Source organism: Somniosus microcephalus, chromosome 6 (genome assembly GCF_052327205.1).
Source record: "Somniosus microcephalus isolate GS21.2 chromosome 6, FLI_Smic_1.0, whole genome shotgun sequence".
NCBI lineage: Eukaryota > Metazoa > Chordata > Chondrichthyes > Squaliformes > Somniosidae > Somniosus > Somniosus microcephalus.
Window position 1 is genome coordinate 250,784,835 of NC_140992.1, and position 24,028 is coordinate 250,808,862.

Consider the following 24,028-nt stretch of genomic DNA (forward strand, 5'->3'; position numbering starts at 1 on the left):
GGAAGGAAGTGGAGCGCTTGATTTAGCACTCCACTTCCTTCCTGGAGCAGAAAGTCGAATTTTTTTAAAGTTGAGAAACATTAGCCCCTGGCACTAATTTTCTCAACTTTTAAAAGTTAGCGCCCCAAACGGGGCTATAATGAATTTCTCCCTCTTTGTTTTACTTAAAAATAGTGCAAACAACTCCCACTTGAAAAATCCCACACATTTATTTTATCCTTTATTTTGAACATCTCTCCTGACTAATCAGGAGGGACAAATTCTGGAGTGATGTGCAGGATGTGAATGACCTGTCTTTAATCAACCTTCTTAAAATCAATGGCTGTATGTTCTTTTTTTAGCCCAACTGATCTATGCTGGTGTGTATACACCACCCGAGCCTCCTTTCACTCTAACTGCCTCTTCCCACCCTGCCCCCGTATCCCTCTATTCCCCTCTCCCTCGTGTAAGCAGTAAGCCTCTCTTTAAATGCCTCAATGCTCTCTGCTTCAAGCACTCTGTGTGTCAGTGAGATCCACATTCTCACTACGCTCTGTGTAAAGCAATTCCTCCTAAATTCTTTATTTGATCTGTTAGTGGTGTAATCACGTGTCACACACAGATTACCCAAAGGGTCTTAGGAGTTTTAAGGCTTTTTATTAGAGAGCTACAGTTTAAGCATAATCAGATATTACTACATGTGATTGAAATAGATACAGTAGACATACAACATGTGACAGATGAGGGCAATCTACGGCCCTGGAACGGAATGAAACAACCGGATGGATGGTGAAGCAGTACGGTGGTCTCGGATTGGGTGGATTCCTGCAGTCTGCTGCAGCAGTCACTTCCGTTGGGTCATCCCTCGAGCTGTTGGAGGTGTTAGGCTGCCAGCCACCTCAGAGGCTAAACTTGACCAAGGTGTTAGGCTATAGCCACCTCGGAGAAGCCTTCACCCCTAACTGCCTGTTTTCTTCTCTCGGTCGTCTGTTTTTATACCTTATTTCAATGGGCTGGTGGATACCTGGTATCAATCATTTTTACCCATCCCATTGTCCAATTACAAGGGAGAGACTACCTATGACAACCCCCTCCCAGCTTCATGAGGTAATTTTCCTCTTTATCTCTGATCTAAAGGTCTTGTTGCTCTCTCAGGCCTAGCTATGCCCACTCAAAGGCCTGTTTTTGCATTCTGACCTCGTAATTCAGCTCTCTGTATGGCTATTTTTCTGACACTGGAATCTTTCTGTGTCATCAACTTAGGCAAATTGCTGATCTGGGGAACCCGTAACAGACTATTATTTCTTTCAATCCACAATTTCTTACAGTGGGCATCTGATATTTATTCCCCCTTGTTCTGAACTCACCCACAACCATCCTATTGAACCCTTTTATAATTTTTAAGATCTCTATCAGGTCTTCTCTTAGTCTTCTCTTTTCCAGTGAAAAGAGCCCAAGCCTGCTCAATCTTTCCTGAAAGTTGTAACCCCTCAATTCTGGCAACCTCTTCATAAATCTTTTCTGCACTTTCTTCAATGCTTCGATACCCTTTTTGTAGTATGGAGACCAGAACTGCACACATTACTCCACATGTGGTCTAACCAAGGTTCTATATAAATTTAACATTACCTCCCTGCTTTTGTATTCTACTCCTCTAGAAATCAATCCCAGTACTTTTTTTTTGCATTCTTTGTGGCCTTATCAACTGCTATTGCTACTTCTAGTGATTTATGTATCTATATTCCCAGATCTCTGTGCTTCCCTACCCCACTTAGTTTCTTACCTCCCCATGAATAAGTGGCCTCCTTGTTCCACCTATCAAAATGAACTACCTCACATTTTACTATATTGAACTTCATTTGCCATTTAACCACCCGCTCTGCAAGCCTGTTTATGTCTTCCTGTATTTTGGTTCAGTCCTCCACATTATTAGCTATACACCCCAATTTAGTATCTTCAAATTTCAAAACCATACCTCCAATTTCTGAGTCAAAATAATTTATGGATATAGTGAACAACAGTTGTCCCAGCAAGGATCCCTGTGGGACAGCACTTCCTGCTTTCTGGCAGTCTGAGAAACCTCCCTTAACTCCTACCCTTTGCTTTCTGTTTTGTAGCCATCTTTCAATCAATTCTGCTACTTGGCCCCTGACTTCACCTGCCCCTGACATTTGTCATGAGTCTCTTATGTGGCACATTATCGAAGGTCTTCTGAAAGTCCATATATACCACATCTACTGCATTGCCCCTGTCTACACTTTCTGTTATTTCTTCAAAGAATTCTTGTCATTTGCATCACTGCCTGCAAAAAATACTGAAAGGGCCATTGGGAAGCGGAGAGCTGGCAGGGTGCCTCTCATAGAATTTTCTATTGCATTCTGCTGGCGGTACACTGTAACTTAAGTAGAAAATCATGCCCTGTTTATCTTATTATATCTGTGTGCCAGTTGTGGACCTATCTGATTTAATTTTTATCTGATTTTATTGGCATGGTAAGCAGCAATAAATGGTTGATCCAATCAATTATTCTGGTTTGCACACACTTCAGATCAGAATAATTGGAAAGTGAATCACTGCCAACAATACTGGTAACATGCCATTTTTAAAAATTAAAGTCAGAAGGTTTTTCTAGACCTACTGAGACTGTAGGCCACTTCAGCTCTTCTAGTGCTGGAATGAAACATTATTTGTGCCAAAGATAAAAATCTGTGGCATTGCAAACTAACCAGGTGACCAGATTCGAATACAAGCTATTTGGTGAACTTAGTTTCTTTGCAGAACTATGACAATAATACCTTCCAAATATCTTTACCTAAGGAAATGTAACAAAGATATTTATGGAGAAAGCTTTGACTTAACCACCACAACAATTATTAAAAGAAAGTGATTCCCCTCACACTTACAGATTGTAGTTTTCAACTGGATTATTTTCACTGTTTTGTAAAGGACTTCGAGCAATGTGACACACAGGTACAAGACCCCAGGACTCTTCACTATCAATGTTGAATGTACAACTAGTGAATGGCATGTGACAGCCCAGAAAACTGTATCAATCCAACAGCCAATCAGTGGTTTTGGAATCATCAAGTGTTACAATGTCAATCAATCAGAAGACATTAATAACTGTGGAGTTCTGTATGGAGAACCATTGTGGATTCAGCTTGAAGTTGAAGAAGGTACAGTTTACTTTTCAGGTGTATTAGAATGAATATATGTATATTTTATATGTGTGTTTAAATAGTGATATATAATAACACTCACTTCCCTTTACACCAGCAGTGTAAGTCATAATGAAAGAAATACTGTACAGAGAAGTAGCCCATAGTTGCCTACAGCAGGACCTGGATAATCTCCAGGCTTGGGCTGATAAGTAACAGATAACATCCATGTCACATAAATATCAAGCAATGAACATCTCCAACAAGTGAAGACCCAACCACCTCCTCCTAACCTTCAATGGCATCACCATTGATGAGAAGTCACAAAGGCCAAAGAAGAAGAATAGGGAGGAGATCTCAGTAAAGAAATCACTGTGAGGCTTGGGAAGATGGGAGAATGCAAGGATTTTAAAGGAGAGGTAGGAGAGGGTGATGTCCTTGGATGAGGAGAAGGTGCCAGAGGAGTGCGGAGAGCAGCTCAGGTGGGACTTGATGATGGTGGCATTGCAACTTGGCAGGGTAATTTAGGTAAAGGTGGAGAAGTCACAGTTTATCAGACAGGTTTCTGTCAGGCCTGAGATAGTGATAGACTCAGCTCGGATGAAGAGGGCCTTTGCAGGAGAGGAAACATTTTAGATGGCAACATGGAGTGGGCCAGAGTTTTGGGATCTACCAGGGGAGCCACATGAGGATGAGAGTGGGGAACAATAAGATTATGGAGAGGAGGTTAGAGATTGATCTCCAGTGAACAAGCTGCAACCACCCGTTTTCTGCCACCGCCAAAAATTAAAATCAGCCCTTTGGTTTCTTTGGCAGAGAACCTTCTAAAACCAGGCTTGCCAAGGGAGACATATTTGTTTCAAGGCTGGAAGGGCAAGTTCAGCTGCATTGATAACTATATGGATGCAAATATAACAATTATTGAATGTCTATGGTTGTTTGAAAATTAGATCTATTTGGAATAATACAAATATGCTATAGACTTTTGCCTGGAGTTTCTACTGAGCTCTCCTGATCTACTGCTGTATATTCGGCCGAGATCAGCAGAAACCTTAGAACAGCTGCATTAATGGATGAAAACGACCATTTCTTCAGAGCTCCAATGATCTTCCGCCAAAGTTATGGCAGGAAATCGGGAGGACCCTGCGAAAATTATCCCACAATATATATACGGTGTAAAGCGTGACATATTTTATGGTGTTGTTATAATGTAATCAGCTCCATCAAAAGAGTCTGATTAAATAAGATAAGAATAATTGTCTACAGCGTTCTGTTTTCACAGGTACCAATGTGACCTATGTTATATTAGCTGGAACTGTCATCCTTCATACATTCACTGTGTTCAGAGGAATTATTCCTCAGAATGCCACAATAGAAAATGCCACCCAGCACCTGATAGGTCCAGGCATACATCAGCTAACCATTCTTGCCAAGAATAATGTGACAACTCAAGAGGTAGCTCAGAATATTACAGTTCAATTAGTGGAACCAATCAAGGGTTTGGAGGCTACGGTAAACTCGGCTGTTCTGGAGCTGGGAAATGATCTCACTATTAACATCTCAGTATCCTGTGGTGCCCCAATTGAGCTACAGTTTGAATTTATTGGTCCTAACGAGACCTTTTCTGATGCCATTGAAGATCCTGATGGAAAACTGGGAGCCTACAGCATTCCAATGAATTCCGAAGGTAACAAACTTTTCTTGCCTTTTCGCAGAATCATTTACCAGGATGTCTGCATTTACTGAATTAGTCACTACAATTGTTTCTAAGATTAGAAATTAAATAAGGATTGACTTCAGTCATAAAATCAAGACACCAAGATTTATATAAACTGGAAAAGTTAGCAAAATTGAATAGTTCAATGACCACGGGTGCATCTATATCTATAAAATTATAAAAACTATGGCCCCCAGAGGGAGACTGGCAGAATCCCTGGGGAAAAGATATAGACAGCCATTTATTCCTATTCTCTGAGGATTTTGCCAGAGACAAGGAGAATCCCCATGGATTCAGGACCATCATCTTTAATGTATTATCACTAGAGTGATTTTGATTGAATAATTCTTCTTACTTAGTCCTGATGAAAACATGTAAGTTTATTCAAGTGGTCATTCACTATTAGTCATAGAGTCATAGAGTTATACAGCACGGATAGAGGCCCTTCGGCCCATCGTGTCCGCGCCGGCCATCAAGCCCTGTCTAATTTAATCCCATATTCCAGCATTTGGTCCGTAGCCTTGTATGCTATGGCATTTCAAGTGCTCATCCAAATGCTTCTTAAATGTTGTGAGGGTTCCTGCCTCCACAACCCTTTCAGGCAGTGAGTTCCAGACTCCAACCACCCTCTGGGTGAAAAAGTTCTTTCTCAAATCCCCTCTAAACCTCCCGCCCTTTACCTTGAATCTATGCCCCCTAGTTATTGACCCTTCTACTAAGGGAAAAAGCTCCTCAGTATCCATCCTATCTATGCCCCTCATAATTTTGTACACCCCAATCATGTCCCCCCTCAGCCTCCTCTGCTCCAAGGAAAACAAACCCAATCTGCCCAGTCTCTCTTCATAGCTGAAGCGCCCCAGCCCTGGTAACATCCTGGTGAATCTCCTCTGCACCCTCTCCAAAGCGTTCACATCCTTCCTGTAGTGTGGCGACCAGAACTGCACACAGTATTCCAGCTGTGGCCTAACCAGTGTTTTATACAGCTCCATCATAACCTCCTTACTCTTATATTCTATGCCTCGGCTAATGAAGGCAAGTATCCCATATGCCTTTTTTACCACCTTATCCACCTGTTCCGCCGCCTTCAGGGATCTGTGTACTTGCACACCCAGATCCCTCTGACCCTCCGTCTTGCCTAGGGTCTTACCATTCATAGTGTATTCCCTTGCCTTGTTAGTCCCCCCCAAGGTGCATCACCTCGCACTTTTCTGGGTTAAATTCCATTTGCCACTGTTCCGCCCATGTGACCAACCCATCTATATCGTCCTGCAGACTGAGGCTACCCTCCTCGCTATTTACCACCCTACCAATTTTTGTATCATCCGCGAACTTACTGATCATACCTTTTACATTCATATCCAAGTCATTAATGTAGACCACAAACAGCAAGGGACCCAGCACCGATCCCTGTGGTACCCCACTGGCCACAGGCTTCCAGTCACAAAAACAACCTTCGACCATCACCCTCTGCCTTCTGCCACTAAGCCAGTTTTGTATCCAATGTGCCAAGGCACCCTGGATTCCATGGGCTCTTACCTTCTTGACCAGTCTCCTGTGCGGGACTTTATCGAAGGCCTTACTGAAATCCATGTATACCACATCCACTGCGTTACCCCTCATCCACACACCTAGTCACCCCCTCAAAAAATTCAATCAAATTAGTCAGACATGATCTTCCCTTGACAAAGCCATGTTGACTATCCCTGATTAATCCTTGCCTCTCCAAGTGGAGACTAATTTTGTCCCTCAGAATTTTTTCCAATAATTTTCCTACCACTGATGTTAGGCTCACTGGCCTGTAGTTCCCCGGTTTTTCCCTACTTCCCTTCTTGAATAATGGTACTACATTAGCGGTTCTCCAGTCCTCTGGCACATCCCCTGTGGCCAGAGAGGTCCTGAATATATGTGTTAGAGCCCCCGCAATCTCTTCCTTTGCCTCACACAGCAGCCTGGGATACATTTCGTCCGGGCCTGGGGATTTATCCATTTTTAGGCCTGCTAAAACCGCCAATACCTCCTCCCTCTTGATGTTAATATGTTCGAGCATATCACAGTCCCCCCGCCCTATTTCTATGTTTACATCGTCCTTCTCCATAGTGAAAACAGATGCAAAAAATTCATTTAGAACCCCTCCTACATCTTCCGGCTCCACACACAGATTGCCACTTTTGTCCCTAATGGGCCCTATTTTTTCCCTAGTTATCCTCTTACCCTTAATATACTTATAAAACATCTTAGGATTTTCCTTTATTTTGCTCGCCAGTGTTATTTCATGGCCCCTCCTTGATCTCCTAATTTCTTTTTTAAGTATCCCCCTGCACTTTTTGTACTCCTCTAGGGCTTCCTCCGTCTTTAGCCTTTTGTATCTGCCAAAAGCCCTCTTTTTTCTAATCCATTCTCGTATATCCCCTGACATCCAAGGCTCCCTGTGGTTTTTGGAACCACCCTTGACCTTTACGGGAACATGTTGCCATTGTATGATCTCAATCTCCCTTCTGAAAGCCTCCCATTGCTCCGATGCGGATTTTCCTACAAGTAGCTGATCCCAGTCCATTTTGGCCAGATCCTGCCTTATCCTATTAAAATCGGCCTTCCCCCAATTTAGAACCTTTATTTCCGGCCCATCCCTGTCCTTTTCCATGACCACCTTAAATCTCACCATATTATGGTCACTGTCACCAAAGTGCTCACCTACTAGCACTTTTTCCACTTGGCCGGCCACATTCCCTAGAATTAGGTCCAGTACCACCCCCTCTCTTGTAGGACTTTCTACATGCTGGCTCAAAAAGCTCTCCTGGATGCACTAAGAATTCTACACCCTCTGAGCCTTTCACACTCTGACTATCCCAGTTAATATTGGGGAAGTTGAAATCCCCCATTATTATTACCCTATTATTTGCACATTTCTCTGAGATTTGCCTACATATCTGTTCCTCTATCTCCCCCTGACTGTTTGGAGGCCTATAGTATACTCCCAGCAAAGTGCTTGCCCCCTTTTTGTTTTTAAGCTCCACCCATATGGCCTCATTAGAGGAACCTGCTAATATATCATCCCTCCTTACTGCAGTAATTGACTCCTTAATTAATATTGCGACACCCCCTCCTCTTATACCTCCCCCTCTGTCTCGCCTGAAGATTCTGTACCCCGGAATATTGAGCTGCCAGTCTTGCCCCTCCCTCAACCATGTCTCCGTGATAGCAACAATATCATACTCCCATGTGTTTATCAACACCTTCAGTTCATCCACCTTATTTGCAAGACTCCTTGCATTAAAATAGATGCCATCCAGCCTTGCCCTTATATATTTGCCCTGTCTACCAAGCTGACTTGTTTTTTTCTCTATAATTGGCAGCACATCACCCCCTATTTCAGCTCCCCTCTGTATCCCATCCCCCTGCCAAGTTAGTTTAAACCCCCCCCAACAGTGCTAGCAAACCTCCCCGCAAGGATATTTGTCCCGCTCTGGTTCAGGTGCAACCCGTCTGACTTGTACAAGTCCCACCTTTCCCAGAAGCAGGCCCAGTGATCCAGGAAAGTAAAACCCTCCCTCCTACACCAACTCTTTAGCCACGCATTCATCTGCTCTATCCTCCTATTCCTATACTCACTAGCACGTGGCACTGGGAGTAATCCAGAGATTACAACCTTTGAGGTCCTGCTCTTTAATCTGTTACCTAGCTCCCTAAATTCTTGATGCAGGACCTCATCCCCCTTCCTACCTATGTCGTTGGTCCCAATGTGGACCACGACCTCTGCCTGCTCACCCTCCCCCTTAAGAATGCCCTGTAGCCGCTCAGTGACATCCATGGCCCTGGCCCCAGGGAGGCAACAAACCATCCTGGAGTCACGTTTGCGGCCACAGAAACGCCTATCTGTCCCCCTTACGATAGAATCCCCTACCACTATTGCTCTCCCACTCTTTTTCCTCCCTTTCTGAGCAGCAGAAGCGTCCCTGGTGCCAGAAAGCTGGCCGCTGCTGCCTTCCCCTGGTGAGTCATCCCCCTCAACAGTATCCAACTTGGTATACCTGTTTGAAAGGGGGATGTCCGCAGGGGTTCCCTGCACTTCCTGCCTGCCTCTGTTGCTCCGCCTGATGGTCACCCAATTTCTTTCTGCCTGTGCAGCCCTACTCTGCGGCGTGAACAACTCGCTAAACGTGCTATCCACGACCCTCTCAGCATCGTGCATGCTCCAAAACTCATCCACCCGCAGCTCGAGCGCCGCAATGCGGTCTACAAGTAGCTGCAGCTGGATGCATTTCCCGCACACATGGTCGTCAGGGACACTGGCAGCGTCCCTGACTTCCCACATGGAGCAAGAGGAGCAGAACACGGGGCTGAGCTCTCCTGCCATGACTTACTCCTTTAATTAATTAAAAAATTTATTCAATACCCCAGTTACAGGTATACTCTAGGGTGCTTTATTTACCAACTGTCCCCACTACACCACAGAGACCCTAGAAATTTAACACCACAGAATTCAAGCTTGTATTGAAAAGAGAGAAATACTCACCAACCAATCACTTACCTGCTTCCTGCTGACGTCACACTTGGATTACTTTTTACCTCTCTCCCGGAACCTGGATTGGTATGCCTCGCTGCCTCGGGCTGCTCCTTTTATCCTCCGCCGCCTCTGGTGATCCCTTGCAGCTCCGGTGCCTCTCCGGTCTCGGGGCTCTGGGCCTCGCTGCCTCGGGCTGCTCCTTTTATCCTCCGCCGCCTCTGGTGATCCCTTGCAGCTCCGGTGCCTCTCCAGTCTCGGGGCTCTGGGCCTCGCTGCCTCGGGCTGCTCCTTTTATCCTCCGCCGCCTCTGGTGATCCCTTGCAGCTCCGGTGCCTCTCCGGTCTCTGGGCCTCGCTGCCTCGGGCTGCTCCTTTTATCCTCCGCCGCCTCTGGTGACCCCTTGCAGCTCCGGTGCCTCTCCGGTCTCGGGGCTCTGGGCCTCGCTGCCTCAGGCTGCTCCTTTTATCCTCCGCCGCCTCTGGTGATCCCTTGCAGCTCCGGTGCCTCTCCGGTCTCGGGGCTCTGGGCCTCGCTGCCTCGGGCTGCGCCTTTTATCCTCTGCCGCCTCTGGTGATCCCTTGCAGCTCCGGTGCCTCTCCGGTCTCGGGGCATTGTAATGTAAGTGAAATCCAGAAATCACTAGAGTGTGACCTACTAATTCTAATTATAATGATCTTACCTTTATTTTCTATCTATCTGCAGGAACTTTTCTGGTTAGAGGGAAAGCGGTCAATGCTTTTTCTAGTATTAGTTTTAATGTTGGGAATATCACTGTTGTGGCAAATACTTCAGCTCTGACACAGCATGATATGGATGATGGAGGTAAATACTTTAAAATTTTATTTGCCTTAAAATAATATTGGTGCATCCTGCTCTCCCTATAGATTTTCACTTCCTTATATATTCTCTCAGCTTGCAGGATAGCCAACATACCATAGAAATATGATTCTGATATCTATTCATCCTACACTCAGCCAGTATAAAATAGTTCGGATGTCAGCCTTGGCTCAGTGGGTAGCACTCTCGCCTCTGGGTCAGAAGGTTGTGATTTAAGTCCCACTCCAGGGACTTGAACACATCTTCGGTGTACACTATTAATAAACAAACTGTGACCCCCCATACGTAGGGGGTGAAACTGGATATGGTTGGGGATGCAAAACAGCTGGAATCACTTTTACTGCCTGTTATATGACTTCTATTGAAGGTAATGAAACTGAATATCGGGCAGGGTAATGGGCGATCGATGCAATACCATCTGTTTTGCTTCTCCGCCCATGTCAAATTTCACCCCCATAATGTCTGATTAGCATCTGAATCTGTAGTTGGTACATCCTGTTGTTTATTAGGGGGAATATATTTTCTTTCTTCGTATTACGCAACAAACAGTAATCACAGTACAGCGTATAACGACCGCCTGACTCTTGCCACCTCTACTCGGTATTGCTGCATAAAATTCTTATGTTTTCTTTTCTTTTGTTACAGAACAAACTGTGGTTGCTATAAAATGCACATTCACAACTAGAATTCATTCTTATGTACAGTTCAAATGGATAATTAATGACTTTAAATACCCTGATTAATAAAATCAATATGGTCGGGTTAGGTGGCACGGCTGATGAAGACAATGATTTCAATTATTCCGTTTCAGTTTGAGGTGTTTCACTGATAGCTGTTAACACTAATAGGTGACCCTTTGAGTTATGACAAACATGTGCCCACTTTTTAAAAAATTTAAACCTAATTTGGTATTGACACGTTGGCGAGACCCAGCAGGTTCATTTAGTGCATCAGTTTACTTTCACTGTAGGAAACAGGTTGGCAGAATTATACAAGTAATAGAGACTGCACATGGCATTACTGTGTGCTCAGTGTTATTGAACGCAATGTGCAAAAGTTTTCAAGCTGAGAAATCGCTGTTTGTGTTATTAGTGTACAGACGGTTAACATATTCATATGACATTCCACTGTCCATTATATTAATGGAGGTGTTAGCATTAAGGATTGTCATGTGGACATGTTAAGTATATAGGCGTTGATAGCGCAGATTTTAATTTCCAGGCTTTAATATTTAAAACGGCAGCAATTCGAACACTAGGTCTGATTCCCCGAATGGGTGTTCCCGGGAAGGATCAATGCTCGCAAGGGAACACTAGTCAGGAAATTACGGGTACAAAGCCTTTGATATTCTGTCCATTAAATTAAATGAATGGAAAATCAGGGACTGCAGCCCACAAATTTCCCTGCGAAAACTGATCCTTGCCTGGAGCACCTGATCAAGGAATCAGCCTGACTAAGTTCATTTTTTTCCCCAAACTTATTTTGTTAAGATCAAATATAAATTTGTCTCTCCCCTCCCTATATCCTGAAACCAATTAAAGTTACAAATTAATTCATTTAAGTAAAGGTGGTTGGAGGAAAGGGAAATGGGACCAGAACTACTGCACATCTGCACTGGAGGATAAACACCAACATAGACTGGTTGGGCTGAACGGCCTGTTAACATGTTATACCCTGTGTGTAATTCTAAATTAATACATGATTCAAAAAACATCTTATAAAGTTCAGAAAGTTTTTTGGAATCACACGTTCACGAATAAATGCAGATGAAAACCGTTCGCCCATCTTCAGTCATTAATCTCTGTGTCCATTTTGGATAAGTGTCTGTACAACCAGTGGGACCACTGAAGAATCTCAATCTGCAGTTCCATTTTAAATTTGAGCTTCAATAGTTTATTGGAGATTTAAATTTAAAAAATGCTCTCAATGCAAAACTTGGGTATTGATTAATCCCCCACACCTCCCCCAACCCCCCAAATTCTGAAGCCTATTTAGAGATTCAAAATTAACTTAATTGGATTCAAAAGCAGAATTGCCCCACTTGATTTCACGAGGGAAAGAATTACTCTAGTTATTTGTAACAAAATATGAACAAGTTCTGCTTGAATACATTTACAATTCTGCTCCTAGCATAAAACCTCTGCTTGTAGCGTGGAGCCTCACTAGTGGTGAGTGCAGATCGGAAACTCTGGACTACAGTGTTGCCAGTGTTACTCACCACTAGTGAGGCTCCATGCTACGAGCAGAGCCTGGCAAAATGATCCCACTGCAACCAGAGTAACCGTTGCTTCATGATGTGCTTTACAAAATACAGAAAGATTGGCCCTGAATTTGCTGTCAGTGTGGCAGTGTACTCTCAGAGTACGCCCCCATACCGCCTTTGAAACTGACCGCAACTTCGGGATGCGGAAATCCTGAAGTTGCAGTCTGTCAATGATAGCTCCGAAACTGTGCTCCCGCCACCACCGCCCTCCCCCCCTGCACCGCCCCCCCCACCCCCCGCACAGAGCCGGCAATCAGTGAAATATCGTAAACCAGTGGAACTGATGAAAACTTCGGCTCTTCCGCAGTAAATACGCTGTTAAATTCCCCACTAAAAATTAGACCCAAAGGGATTAGGTGTGTGATGAAATATTCCATTCATCACTCATCAGTATTTCTCTGCCTGTGACTGTGGTTGGTTTCAGTTTCATTTCCATTGTATTGTACTGTGTGTAGGGCTCCGCCCATACCTGGCTCCTATGTAAGCTGGCCCAGCCTGCAGCACATCCAGTACGGCAGACCTCTGGATGGAAGATACATTCTCCTCTGTGTGTTACCTTCTAAGTCAATAAAAGCCTTGTTTTGTTTCGCTAACATCGAGTCTCGGATTTATTGAGGCACATCAAGGTGTAATTGGGGTTTCGACAGCGTATTGACTGCTAAAACTAATTTTAATTTTGTGCAGTGTCAAATTTGCCCATTTTAATAAAAATTTAAATTTTTCAAGAAACTTTTCAAAATTATTTTTTTTTTTTAAGTTTGTGCATCTTTATTTTACATTTGCCTTTTCCCCATGTGAGAACCCCAATCTTTCCTTTGCTCTCTCTGACTATTTTAAAAAGTTAGAATTTTAAGGGTTTACTTGCTTCCGTATTCACTGTCTGTGAGAATTCTGCCTTTTGATTGGCTGGTTAGACGGCCCTTCAAACAAGGAGATTCCCATTAAGTTCCGTTGAATTGAATTCAAGGTCAGAAAACCCAAAGTTCTCAACACAGGGATTGCGAGATCCTAGTGAGGAGCGTACTTCAGGGCCAGCGGCAAACGCCTTAGCTTCACTGCTGACAGCAAATTCAGGACCATTATCTTTTTCTTTTCGTAATCACTGAGCATCACCTTAACTTAAAATAAAAACAGAAAATGCTGGAAACACTCAGCAGGTCAGGCAGCATCTGTGGAGGGAGAAACAGAGTTAGCGTTTCAGGTCAATGACCTTTCATCAGAACTGGAAAAAGTTGGAGATGTAACAGATTTTTAAGCAAGTGTAGGGGCAGGGAAAGGGGGGAGGGGAGGAAAGAACAAAGGGAAGGTCTCTGATAGGATGGAAGGCAGGAGAGATTAAAAGACAAAAGGGATGGTGGTGCAAGGCACAAGGTAATGGGACAAGTTAAGAAACAAAAGATGACTCTAGATGAAGTGTAAATGGCAATGGCAAAATCATCAACAGTTGCCATGAGAAAAAAAAATTGGGGTTGAGATTATGGTCTGAAATTGTTGAACTCGATGTTGAGTCCAGAAGGCTGTAAAGTGCCTAATCGAAAGATGAGGTGCTGTTTTGCGAGCTTACGTTGAGCTTAGTTGGAACAGTGTAAGAGACCGAGGACGGAGAGGTCAGAGTGGGAGTGGAGCGGAGAATTAAAGTGACAGGCGACCGGAAGCTCAGGGTCACCCTTACGGACTAAACAGAGGTGTTCTGCAAAACGGTCACCCAATCTGCGTTTGGTCTGCCCAATGTAGAGGAGACCGCATCGTGAGCAGCGAATACAGTATACTAGATTGCAAGAAGTACAAGTAAATCGCTGTTTCACCTGGAAGGAGTGTTTGGGGCCCTGGACAGTGGGAAGGGGGGAGGTAAAAGGGCAGGTGTTGCATCTCCTGCGCTTGCACAGGAAGGTGCCATGGGAAGGGGAAGGGGTGTTGGGGGTGATAGAGGAGTGGACCAGGGTGTCATGGAGGGAGCGGTCCCTTCGGAATGCTGAAAGGGGAGGTGAGGGGAAGATGTGTTTGGTGGTGGTATCACGCTGGAGGTGGCGGAAATGGCAGAGGATGATTCATTGAATGTGGAGTCTGGTGGGGTGAAAGGTGAGGACAATGGGAACCCTATTGTGGTTCCGGGAGGGAGGGGAAGGGGTGAGATCAGAAGTGCGGGAAATAGAACGGACATGGTCGAGGGCCGTGTCAACCACGGTAGAGGGGAATCCTCAGTTGAGGAAAAAGGAAGACATATCGGAAGTACTAGTAAGGAGGGTGGCATCGTCAGAGCAGATGCGGCAGAGACAGAGAAACTGGGAGAATGGAATAGAGTATTACAGCTACCTGGACTACACTTCCTCTACATTGGGGAGACCAAACGCAGATTGGGTGACCGCTTTGCGGAACACCTCCGTTTAGTCTGTAAGGGTGACCCCGAGTTTCTGGTCGCCAGTCACTTTAATTCTCCGCTCCACTCCCACTCTGACCTCTTCGTCCTCGGCCTCTTACACTGTTCCAACAAAGCTCAACGTAAGCCCGAGGAGCAGCACCTCATCTTTCGATTAAGCACCTTACAGCCTTCTGGACTCAACATCGAGTTCAACAATTTCAGACCATAACCTCGGCCCCAATTTTTAATTTATTTTCTCTCTCTCACATGGCAGCTGTCGATCATTCTGCCATCGCCATTTACACTTCATCTAGAGTCATCTTTTGTTTCTTAACTTGTCCCATTACCATCTCCTTTTGCCTTGCACTATCATCCCTTCTGTCTCTTAATTTCTCCTGCTTTCCACCTTATCACAGATCGTCCCTTTTGTTCTTTCCTCCCCTCCCCTTTCCCCGCCTCACACTTGCTTAAAAATCTGTTACATCTCCAACTTTTTCCAGTTCTGACGAAGGGTCATTGACCTGAACCGTTAACTCTGTTTCTCGCTCTACAGATGCTGCCTGACCTGCTGAGTATTTCCAGCATTTTCTGTTTTCATTTCAGATTTCCAGCATCCGCAGTATTTTGCTTTTGTATCACCTTAAATTACTTTATTCGTGTTCCAACAGCTTCCTCACACAGCAAAATCGAGGACAGAAGCAAAATATCTCCAACAAAAGTAAGCAATTTATAATTAAAGTTCTATTGTAACGATTTAAAAGTTGTGGGGGGAAACGCAATCTGTTAGGTTGGCCTTATTTTCCTTTTCTACTGTTCCTTCCTAGAGTTGGAAATCTGCCACAGAATTGATTGCAGATACAGTCACAGTGATGTTAATAAAATCTGTTTGTACCAAGATTTTCTGAAACTGAAATATCTCATCAGATTGTAAAGATAAAGCAAACAGGGTATCAAAAAATATTATTCAACACAGTTTTCATAATTTTAGACGCATCACTTAATAATCTATAATAGCACACCCTCACTCACTCTATAGTAGACCATTACACAATCCATTGGGAATTTTTTTTAAGTCCAGTAAATGCACTGGTTGGCTTTTTCCTCAGAGCTGCTCCCGCTCCACCGCCGTAACTTCACACATAAACGGGGTTTCCGCTGACGTTATGGCAGAAGAGCGGAAGTGCAGCTCAGAGGAAATTCCTGGACAATATTATTGTTCTTCAAATTAAACACTAAATCATCATTACTTATCAATTTATCAACTTGACCAAACGCAAAGTTTGCCCCTTTTTCTTTTTCAGCCACCTCCGAAAAGGGAACCAGACGAAAAGCTACAGCTAGAACCATTTCAAGCTAAAATTAATGGTGGCCAACTAGAGGTGGCGAATCCTTTTTCTCAGCTTGTTTTGAGTGGGAGGAAATCGAAGAATCATGACATGGATGACAACAGTAAAATGATTTTCCAGTGGTCTTGTGGTATGTTATTGAAGCACTTAGAATTTCAGGATGCTCATTTAGTCAAAACATTTTAAATGCAATCATAGTTACTCTAAAACATCTTAGCTAACGTTGGTTTAAAAAAAAAGGAATGGTAGCACAGTGGCTATGTTACTGGATTAGTAATCCATGCAGCCTGGACTAATAATCCAGAGATGTGAGTTCAAATCCCACCATGGCAGCTATGGAATTTAAATTCAGTTAATTAAATAAATGAAAAGCTAGTATCAAGAGCAATGAAACTATGAGATTGTTGTAAAAACTCATCTGGTTCAATAATGCCCCTTAAGGAAATCTGCTGTCCTTACCTGGTCTGGCCTATATGTGGCTCATAGAAGATAGGAGCAGGAGTAGGAGTAGGCCATTCAGCCCCTTGAGCCTGCTCTGCCATTCAATGCGATCATGGCTGATCATCCAAATTCAGTACCCTGCTTTCTCCCTGTATCCCATGATCCCTTTAGCCTTAAGAAATATATCCAACTCCTTCTTGAATATATTTAATGAATTGGCCTCCACTGCCTTCTGTGGTAGAGAATTCCACAGATTCACCACTCTCTGGGTGAAGAAATTCCTCCTCATCTCTGTCCTAAATGGTTTACCCCTTATCCTTAGACTGTGACCCCTGGTTCTGGACTCCCTGACCATCGGGAACATCCTTCCTGCGTCTAGTTCTGTTAGAATTTTATAAGTTTCAATGAGATCCCCTCTCATTCTTCTAAACTCCAGCGAATATAAGCCCAATTGACCCAATCTCTCCTCATACGTCATTCCTGCCATCCCAGGTATCAGCCTGGTGAATCTTTGCTGCACTCCCTCCATGGCAAGAACATCCTTCCTCAGATCAGGTGACTAAAACTGCACACAATACTCAAGATGTGGTCTCACCAAGGCCCTGTACAACTGCAGCAAGGCATCCTTGTTCCTGTACTCAAACCCTCTCACTACGAAGGCCAACATACCATTTGCCTTCTTAACCGCCTGCTGCACCTGCATGCTTACCTTCAGCGACTGGTGCACAAGGACACCCAGGTCTCATTGCACTTCCCCTTCTCCCACTCTATTGCCATTCAGATAATAATCTGCCTTCCTGTTTTTGACACCAAAGTGGATAACCTCGCATTTATCCACATTATATTGCATCTGCCATGCTTCTGCCCAATCACCCAACCTGTCCAAATCGTACTGGAGTTTCTTGGCATCCTCCTCACAGCACACACGCCCACCCAGCTTTGTGTCATCTGCAAACTTGGAGATATTACATCTAGATCATCAATATATATTGTGAATAGCTGGGGTCCAAGGACCGATCCCTGCGGTACCCCACTAGTCACTGCCTGCCACTCGGAAAAAGACCTGTTTATTCCAACTCTTTGCTTTCTGTCTGCCAACCAGTTCCTATCCAAGTCAATACCTTGCCCCCAATCCTATGTGCCTTAACTTTACATGCTAATCTCTTATGCGGGACCTTATCGAAAGCCTTTTGAAAGTCCAAATACACCACATCCACTGGTTCTCCCTTATCTATTTTACCAGTTACATCCTCAAAAAATTCCAGTAGATTAGTCAAGCACAATTTACCTTTTGTAAATCCATGTTGACTTTTTCCGATCCTGTCACTGTTTTCCAAGTGCTCTGCTATTACATCTTTTATAATGGACTCTAGCATTTTCCCCACTACCGATGTCAGGCTTACCGGTCTGTAATTCCCTGTTTTCTCTCTACCACCTGTTTTGAATAGTGGGGTAACATTAGCTACCCTCCAATCCATGGGTACTGTTCCAGATTCCATCGAATGTTGGAAAATGACCAGCAATGCATCTATTATTTCTAGGGCCACTTCCTTAAGTATCCTAGGATGTAGATTATCAGGCCCTGGGGATTTATCGGCCTTCAATCCCGTCAATTTCCCTAACACCATTTCCCTACAAATACTGATTTCTTTTAGTTCCTCCAAACCCATAGCAATGTGGTTGACTCTTAATTGCCCTCTGAAATGGCCTAACAAGTCACTCAGTTGTAACAAACCGCTATGAGAAACAATAATAAGAATAAAACTGGATGGACCACCCATCATCAACCTCAGCACTGGCTTCAGATACAACAAAGGCACACCCAGCCCAGTCGACCCTGCAAAGTCCTACTCACTAACATCTGGGAACTTGTGCCAAAATTGGGAGAGCTGTCACACAGACTAGTCACAGCCTGACATAGTCATACTCACAGAATCATACCTTTCAGCCAATGTCACAAACTCCTCCATCACCATCCCTGGGTATGTCCTGTCTCGCCCTGGGGAAGCTGCAACACAGGACGACATGCATGCTAAACAGCAGAAGCTGAGGTGCGATAGACAGAACTAAGCAACCCCACAACCAACGGTTCAGATTAATGCTCTGCAGTCCTGCCACATCCAGTCGTGAATGGTGGTGGACTATTAAACAACTAACGGGAGGAGGAGGCTCCATGAACATCCCCATCCTCAATGATGGCGGAGCCCAGCACGCGAGTGCAAAAGACAAGGCTGAAGCATTTGTAACCATCTTCAGCCAGAAGTGTCGAGTGAATGATCCATCTCGGTCTCCCCCTGAGACCCCCACCATCACAGAAGCCAGTCTTAAGCCAATTTGATTCACTCCCACATGATATCAAGAAACAGCTGAGTGCACTGGATACAGCAAAGGCTATGGGCCCCGACAACATCCCGACTGTCGTGCTGAAGACTTGTGCTCCAGAATTAGCCACACCTCTAGCCAAGCTGTTCCAGTACAGCTACAACACTGGCATCTACATGACAATGTGGAAAACTGCCCAGGTATGTCCTGTCCACAAAAAGCAGGACAAAGCCAATTACTACCCCATCAGTCTACTCTCAATCATCAGCAAAGTGATGGAAGGTGTCGTCGACAGTGCTATCAAACGGCACTTACTCACCGATACTCAGTTTGGCTTCTAACAGGACCACTTGGCTCATTTCAACCTTGGTATAAACATGGACAAAAGAGCTGAATTCCAGAGGTGAGGTGAGAGTGATTGTCCTTGACATCAAGGTAGCATTTGACTGAGTGTGGCATCAAGGAGCCCTAGTAAAACTGAAGTCGATGGGAATCAGGGGAAAAACTCTCCACTGGCTGGAGTTATACATAACACAAAGGAAGATGATTGTGGTTGTTGGAGGCCAATCATCTCAGTCCCAGGACATCACTGCAGGAGTTCCTCAGTGCAGTGTCCTAGGCCCAACCATCTTCAGCTGTTTCATCAATGACCTTCCCTCCATCATAAGGTCAGTAGTGGGGATATTCGCTGATGATTGCACAGTGTTCAGTTCCATTCGCAACTCCTCAGGTAATGAAGCAGTCTATGCCCGCATGCAACAAGACCTGGACAACATTCAGGCTTGGGCTGATAAGTGGCAAGTAACATTCTCACCACACAAGTGCCAGGCAATGACTATCTCCAACAAGGGAGAGTCTAATCACCGCCCCTTGACATTCAACAGCATTACCATCGCCGAATCCCCTAACATCCTGGGGGTCACCATTGACCAGAAAATTAACTGGACCAGCCACATAAATACTGTGGCTACAAGAGCAGGTCAGAGGCTGGGTATTCTGCGGCGAGTGTCTCACCTCCTGACACCCCAAAGTCTTTCCACCATCTACAAGACACAAGTCAGGAATATGATGGAATACTCTCCACTTGCCTGGATGAGTGCAGCTCCAACAACACTGAAGAAACTCGACACCATCCAGGACAAAGCAGCCCATTTGATTGGCACCCCATCCACCACCTTAAACATTCATTCCCTCCACTACCAGCGCACCATGGCTGCAGTGTGTACCATCTACAAGATGCACTGCGAGACCTCGCCAAGGCTTCTTCGACAGCACCTCCCAAACCCGCAAGCTCCACCACCTAGAAGGAGAAGGGCAGCAAGTGCATAGAATTTGCCCTGTTACTGATCTGAGACTGATTGGTTGTTGTTACCTGGATCACCTCCAGATCCTTTTTAAAATAACGGCACCAACTTTGCTGCTCTCCAGTGCTTCATTACCACCCCCTTTTATGAGTGACCGCACTGATGGAGAGAAAAAATGAATGTGAGGATGTGAAAAGAAAAGGAGGCAGAGATGCGTTTTTAGAGATGAAGATCAAATTGGATGGACCACAGAGACGAGGAGGTAGATTTTAAGTATCTAGGTGGTCGACTGGCAGAGCACACTGGCCAGCCAACTAAAACGCCTTACAGGAGGCCCGGTCCATTTTACAACTGAAGTGTTAATGTGAAGTGAATTTGGCTTTGCACGGCTATTAAACTTGTATAGTGTAAATCAGGTGTTAAGGCTAGAACTGACCCCGATGAACGGAACAGTATAGTCCTTGTGATATAAAATGGTGGTGGTTACAATGAAGTGTCTCCAATCTCAGGTTGTAGTGTATTTTGTTCTTTAAGATTAGCACTAATAATTTTTCAGTTATAAATACAACTTGCAGCTGACTCACCCATTAAAAGTAGATAGCACTTTCATTATTTTCTACATTATTATCTCTCTCTCTACCTTGTTAAGGTGTATGCTGGCCATTGTGGGACATTTGTGCACGGAACAAGCAAATTAATACCGTTCACCAGGATCTGACCATCAGTCCTGCCTGCCTACCTCCACCTAATTCTTTCATTTCAGTCAGACTAACTGTAAGTAAACCTGGCCAAATGAACAGTACAGCAGAGAAATGTCTGATCTTCACCAAGAAGAGCAAAAAAGGCATGAATATCAGGTATGGCAATAACGTTTGAATTGAAGGTTACAGTCTGTAGGGTGGTTAGTTAATGAGCTAGGCCATTTTTATATGCACAAATGATAGCAGAGCTCCATTTATATATACGTCTGCAGCATAAACCCGGCAGCCCATTTTCAGTAATAGTATCACATGCTTAGTACAGTAGACTCCGGATAAATATACATCTGGTCTAAGCATAGTTCTAGGCATGGATTCCCAATGTATTGTCATGGTGTAGTAGTTCTGAACCCAGGGATAATATTTCCTGACAGATTTATGTGTTTGTTACCTTTCAATAATTGCCATGCCTGTCACGGTAGAAATTCCAGCCTCCCGCTGGATGGCCATTATTGGGAATGTGCCTCCAGAATCCTACTAGATTAGAAACTCCCAGTTCTAGACTGCACCTTGTTATCCTCACCAGCACCTACACTAACAGTTTAGTTTAGAGTTGAATTCATGCTGAAGTATTAATGAACGTCATTAGACATGTGTACTTTATGGCTTATAGTTTGCCATTGAAATTATTAAAGGGTTTTCTGGCCAAAAAACATTTTCTTTATATTTTCCCCTGGAAAGGTGATGAACATAGGCATAAGCAACAAAGGTAAGGTAATCTGAATAGAATGGGTATAATACATAGATACATAGAAGATAGGAGCAGGAGTAGGCCATTCGGCCCCTCGAGCCTGCTCCGCCATTCAACGAGATCATGGCTGATCATCCAAATTCAGTACCCTGTCCCTGCCTTCTCCCCATATCCCTTGATCCCTTTAGCCTTAAGAAATATATCCAACTCCTTCTTGAATATATTTAATGAATTGGCCTCCACTGCCTTCTGTGGTAGAGAATTCCACAGGTTCACTACTCTCTGGGTGAAGAAATTCCTTCTCATCTCTGTCCTAAATGGCTTACCCCTTATCCTTAGACTGTGACCCCTGGTTCTGGACTCCCCGACCATTGGGAACATCCTTCCTGCATCACCAGACCAGTGATTGTGATATTTTAAAATCCACTATTGGTTGAATTTTCACATAAAATAGTTTTGTCCTCTGACATTATAAGGAGTTGTCATTTCAGAAGATGATGCAGGGTGCATGCTATACTAGGAATGGGACTACAATCAGATTTAGATTTGGACTTGGACCATCCAAAAGTCAAGTGGTATAAATTTGAGGCCCATTCAAACAAGTGCAGCCTCACTTGACTACAAGGGAAGAGATAACCACCAGTAGAACACTAGGAAATGGACACGTTCACTATCAGCCAACTCTGACACAGACTCTTCTCCAAGAAACTCAGAGATCTCTCCACTACCACTGGGGACCTAATGGAGCAATCCTCACTATCTCCAGACTCCAGAAGAACTCAAATCTCAAATAGAAAATGTAGAAGAGCATAATATATTTTAAAATACACTTACTCCTGCTTACAGTCTCATCATTCCAGTCATCAGTAGCCCCATTTCTTTTGGCTTCTAAAATGGTGTGGGACATGCATAGATGGGACACACTGGTAAAATGTTTTGCTACAGATGTACATTAGATTGTTCTTAAAGGGACAGACCACTACCTAATTGGGCTAAACATGGGTTTTTAACTGAATTTTACCTCACGCAGACCAATTCATAGTCAATATGTATGTTCAGTGTTCATCGCAGACAATGAAGAGATTGGGTAGGAATGGTTTGACGAGGAACTGAGATTGGTGAGTCTGGCCGAGTGAGTCTGTTCAGGAAAAACTCTTTGGGTGACTCCAGGGTAAGGAGCAAAGTGTGTCACAGAGCCTGAACAAAGAAATCTCGTCTAGTGACTTAATAATAATGTGACCCTGCATAGGAAAATGTGTAATCTAAGTATGACTTCTCATTTATTCGGAAGCTACACTCGATACCCTCAAAATAAATATTTTGCTGAGATAACTTTAGTTACCTAAATGTAGCAGTTATTGAGTTGAAGGTGAGACTGACTGCAGTTATCGTGTTATCTTGTGCTATATTTTAGATGTGAGAACAACTGCAACCCAGTTGATTCTTCAGAAAATGTTACATTGACTGTCGCTTGTCAAGAATGCAAGAATTCAGTCAAATATAATTGGTATAGGGTGAATCCTTCAAAACAACAGGTAACAGAAAAGAAATCAGACTACAGTACTTAATTTATTAAAATATTAGCACAAAGAGAGAACTTTTAAACATCCCAATTTAACTTACTTTACTTTTGACAATCTAGTAATATATATATTTTCTACTTTAGATCAACCTGCCTTCTACTTGTAATATCAAACAGCAAAACATTGCTCAGGAATCATTGACATTAATGAAGGAAAACTCAAATGTGTTGGTTTTGGAAAAAGAAGAACTGGTTAAGTTTGCTCCAGTATTAAAAGTGAGGGCAGTAGGTAAGTCAGACGATTCTCCTTAGCAACTAGCCCTGCCGTTGAAAAATGTTGAGGTTAATGATTAAGAGCTGCGAAATAGTCTGAAGGCAGCCCTCACAATCGTTCCTGATTTTGTGAAGGGTTCCACTTTTATGGCGTATTACTCGATGGTTCTACTTGCCCAGCAGCACAGGGAATAATCCTGGATTTGCTCCAGTGTAAAATATGTACAGGAAACTTTCGATTTACCGGCACCTAAATAACCGGAAATCTCGGTTAACTGGCAAAATTCAGGAGTAGGTTCAGGTAACTTTTGTTATTTGCCTTCCTCCATCTGTTGCTATGCAAGGGTGTGGCTGCAGCTGTTGCTAAGCTACAGAGACGCTTGCAACTTGTGGCCATTGTTCTGAACCTGCAGGGTTTGTTGCTTTATACGGAGCTCTCAGCTCCGTATCTTTTACTATAGCTTTCGGTTATCCGGAATTTTTGATGAACCGGCACCACATCGGTCCCGTCCGTGCCGGATAAAAAAAAGTTTCCTGTACACTGACAGTAAGCA

The 24,028-nt window shown here is 43.9% G+C and overlaps 1 protein-coding gene across 1 annotated transcript in view; it reads left to right on the forward strand.

Annotated features, from left to right (window-relative positions):
* The window catches only part of pkd1l2a (polycystic kidney disease 1 like 2a), a 190,539-nt gene that overhangs the window by 33,826 nt on the left and 132,685 nt on the right, over nucleotides 1-24,028 (forward strand). Inside the window, exons 7-14 of the mRNA XM_085992056.1 lie at nucleotides 2,935-3,155; nucleotides 4,420-4,824; nucleotides 10,061-10,180; nucleotides 15,486-15,535; nucleotides 16,119-16,293; nucleotides 20,994-21,087; nucleotides 23,094-23,214; nucleotides 23,346-23,490. Coding sequence (XP_085848182.1) covers nucleotides 2,935-3,155; nucleotides 4,420-4,824; nucleotides 10,061-10,180; nucleotides 15,486-15,535; nucleotides 16,119-16,293; nucleotides 20,994-21,087; nucleotides 23,094-23,214; nucleotides 23,346-23,490 — 1,331 coding nt within the window. The remainder of the gene's footprint in view (nucleotides 1-2,934; nucleotides 3,156-4,419; nucleotides 4,825-10,060; nucleotides 10,181-15,485; nucleotides 15,536-16,118; nucleotides 16,294-20,993; nucleotides 21,088-23,093; nucleotides 23,215-23,345; nucleotides 23,491-24,028) is intronic.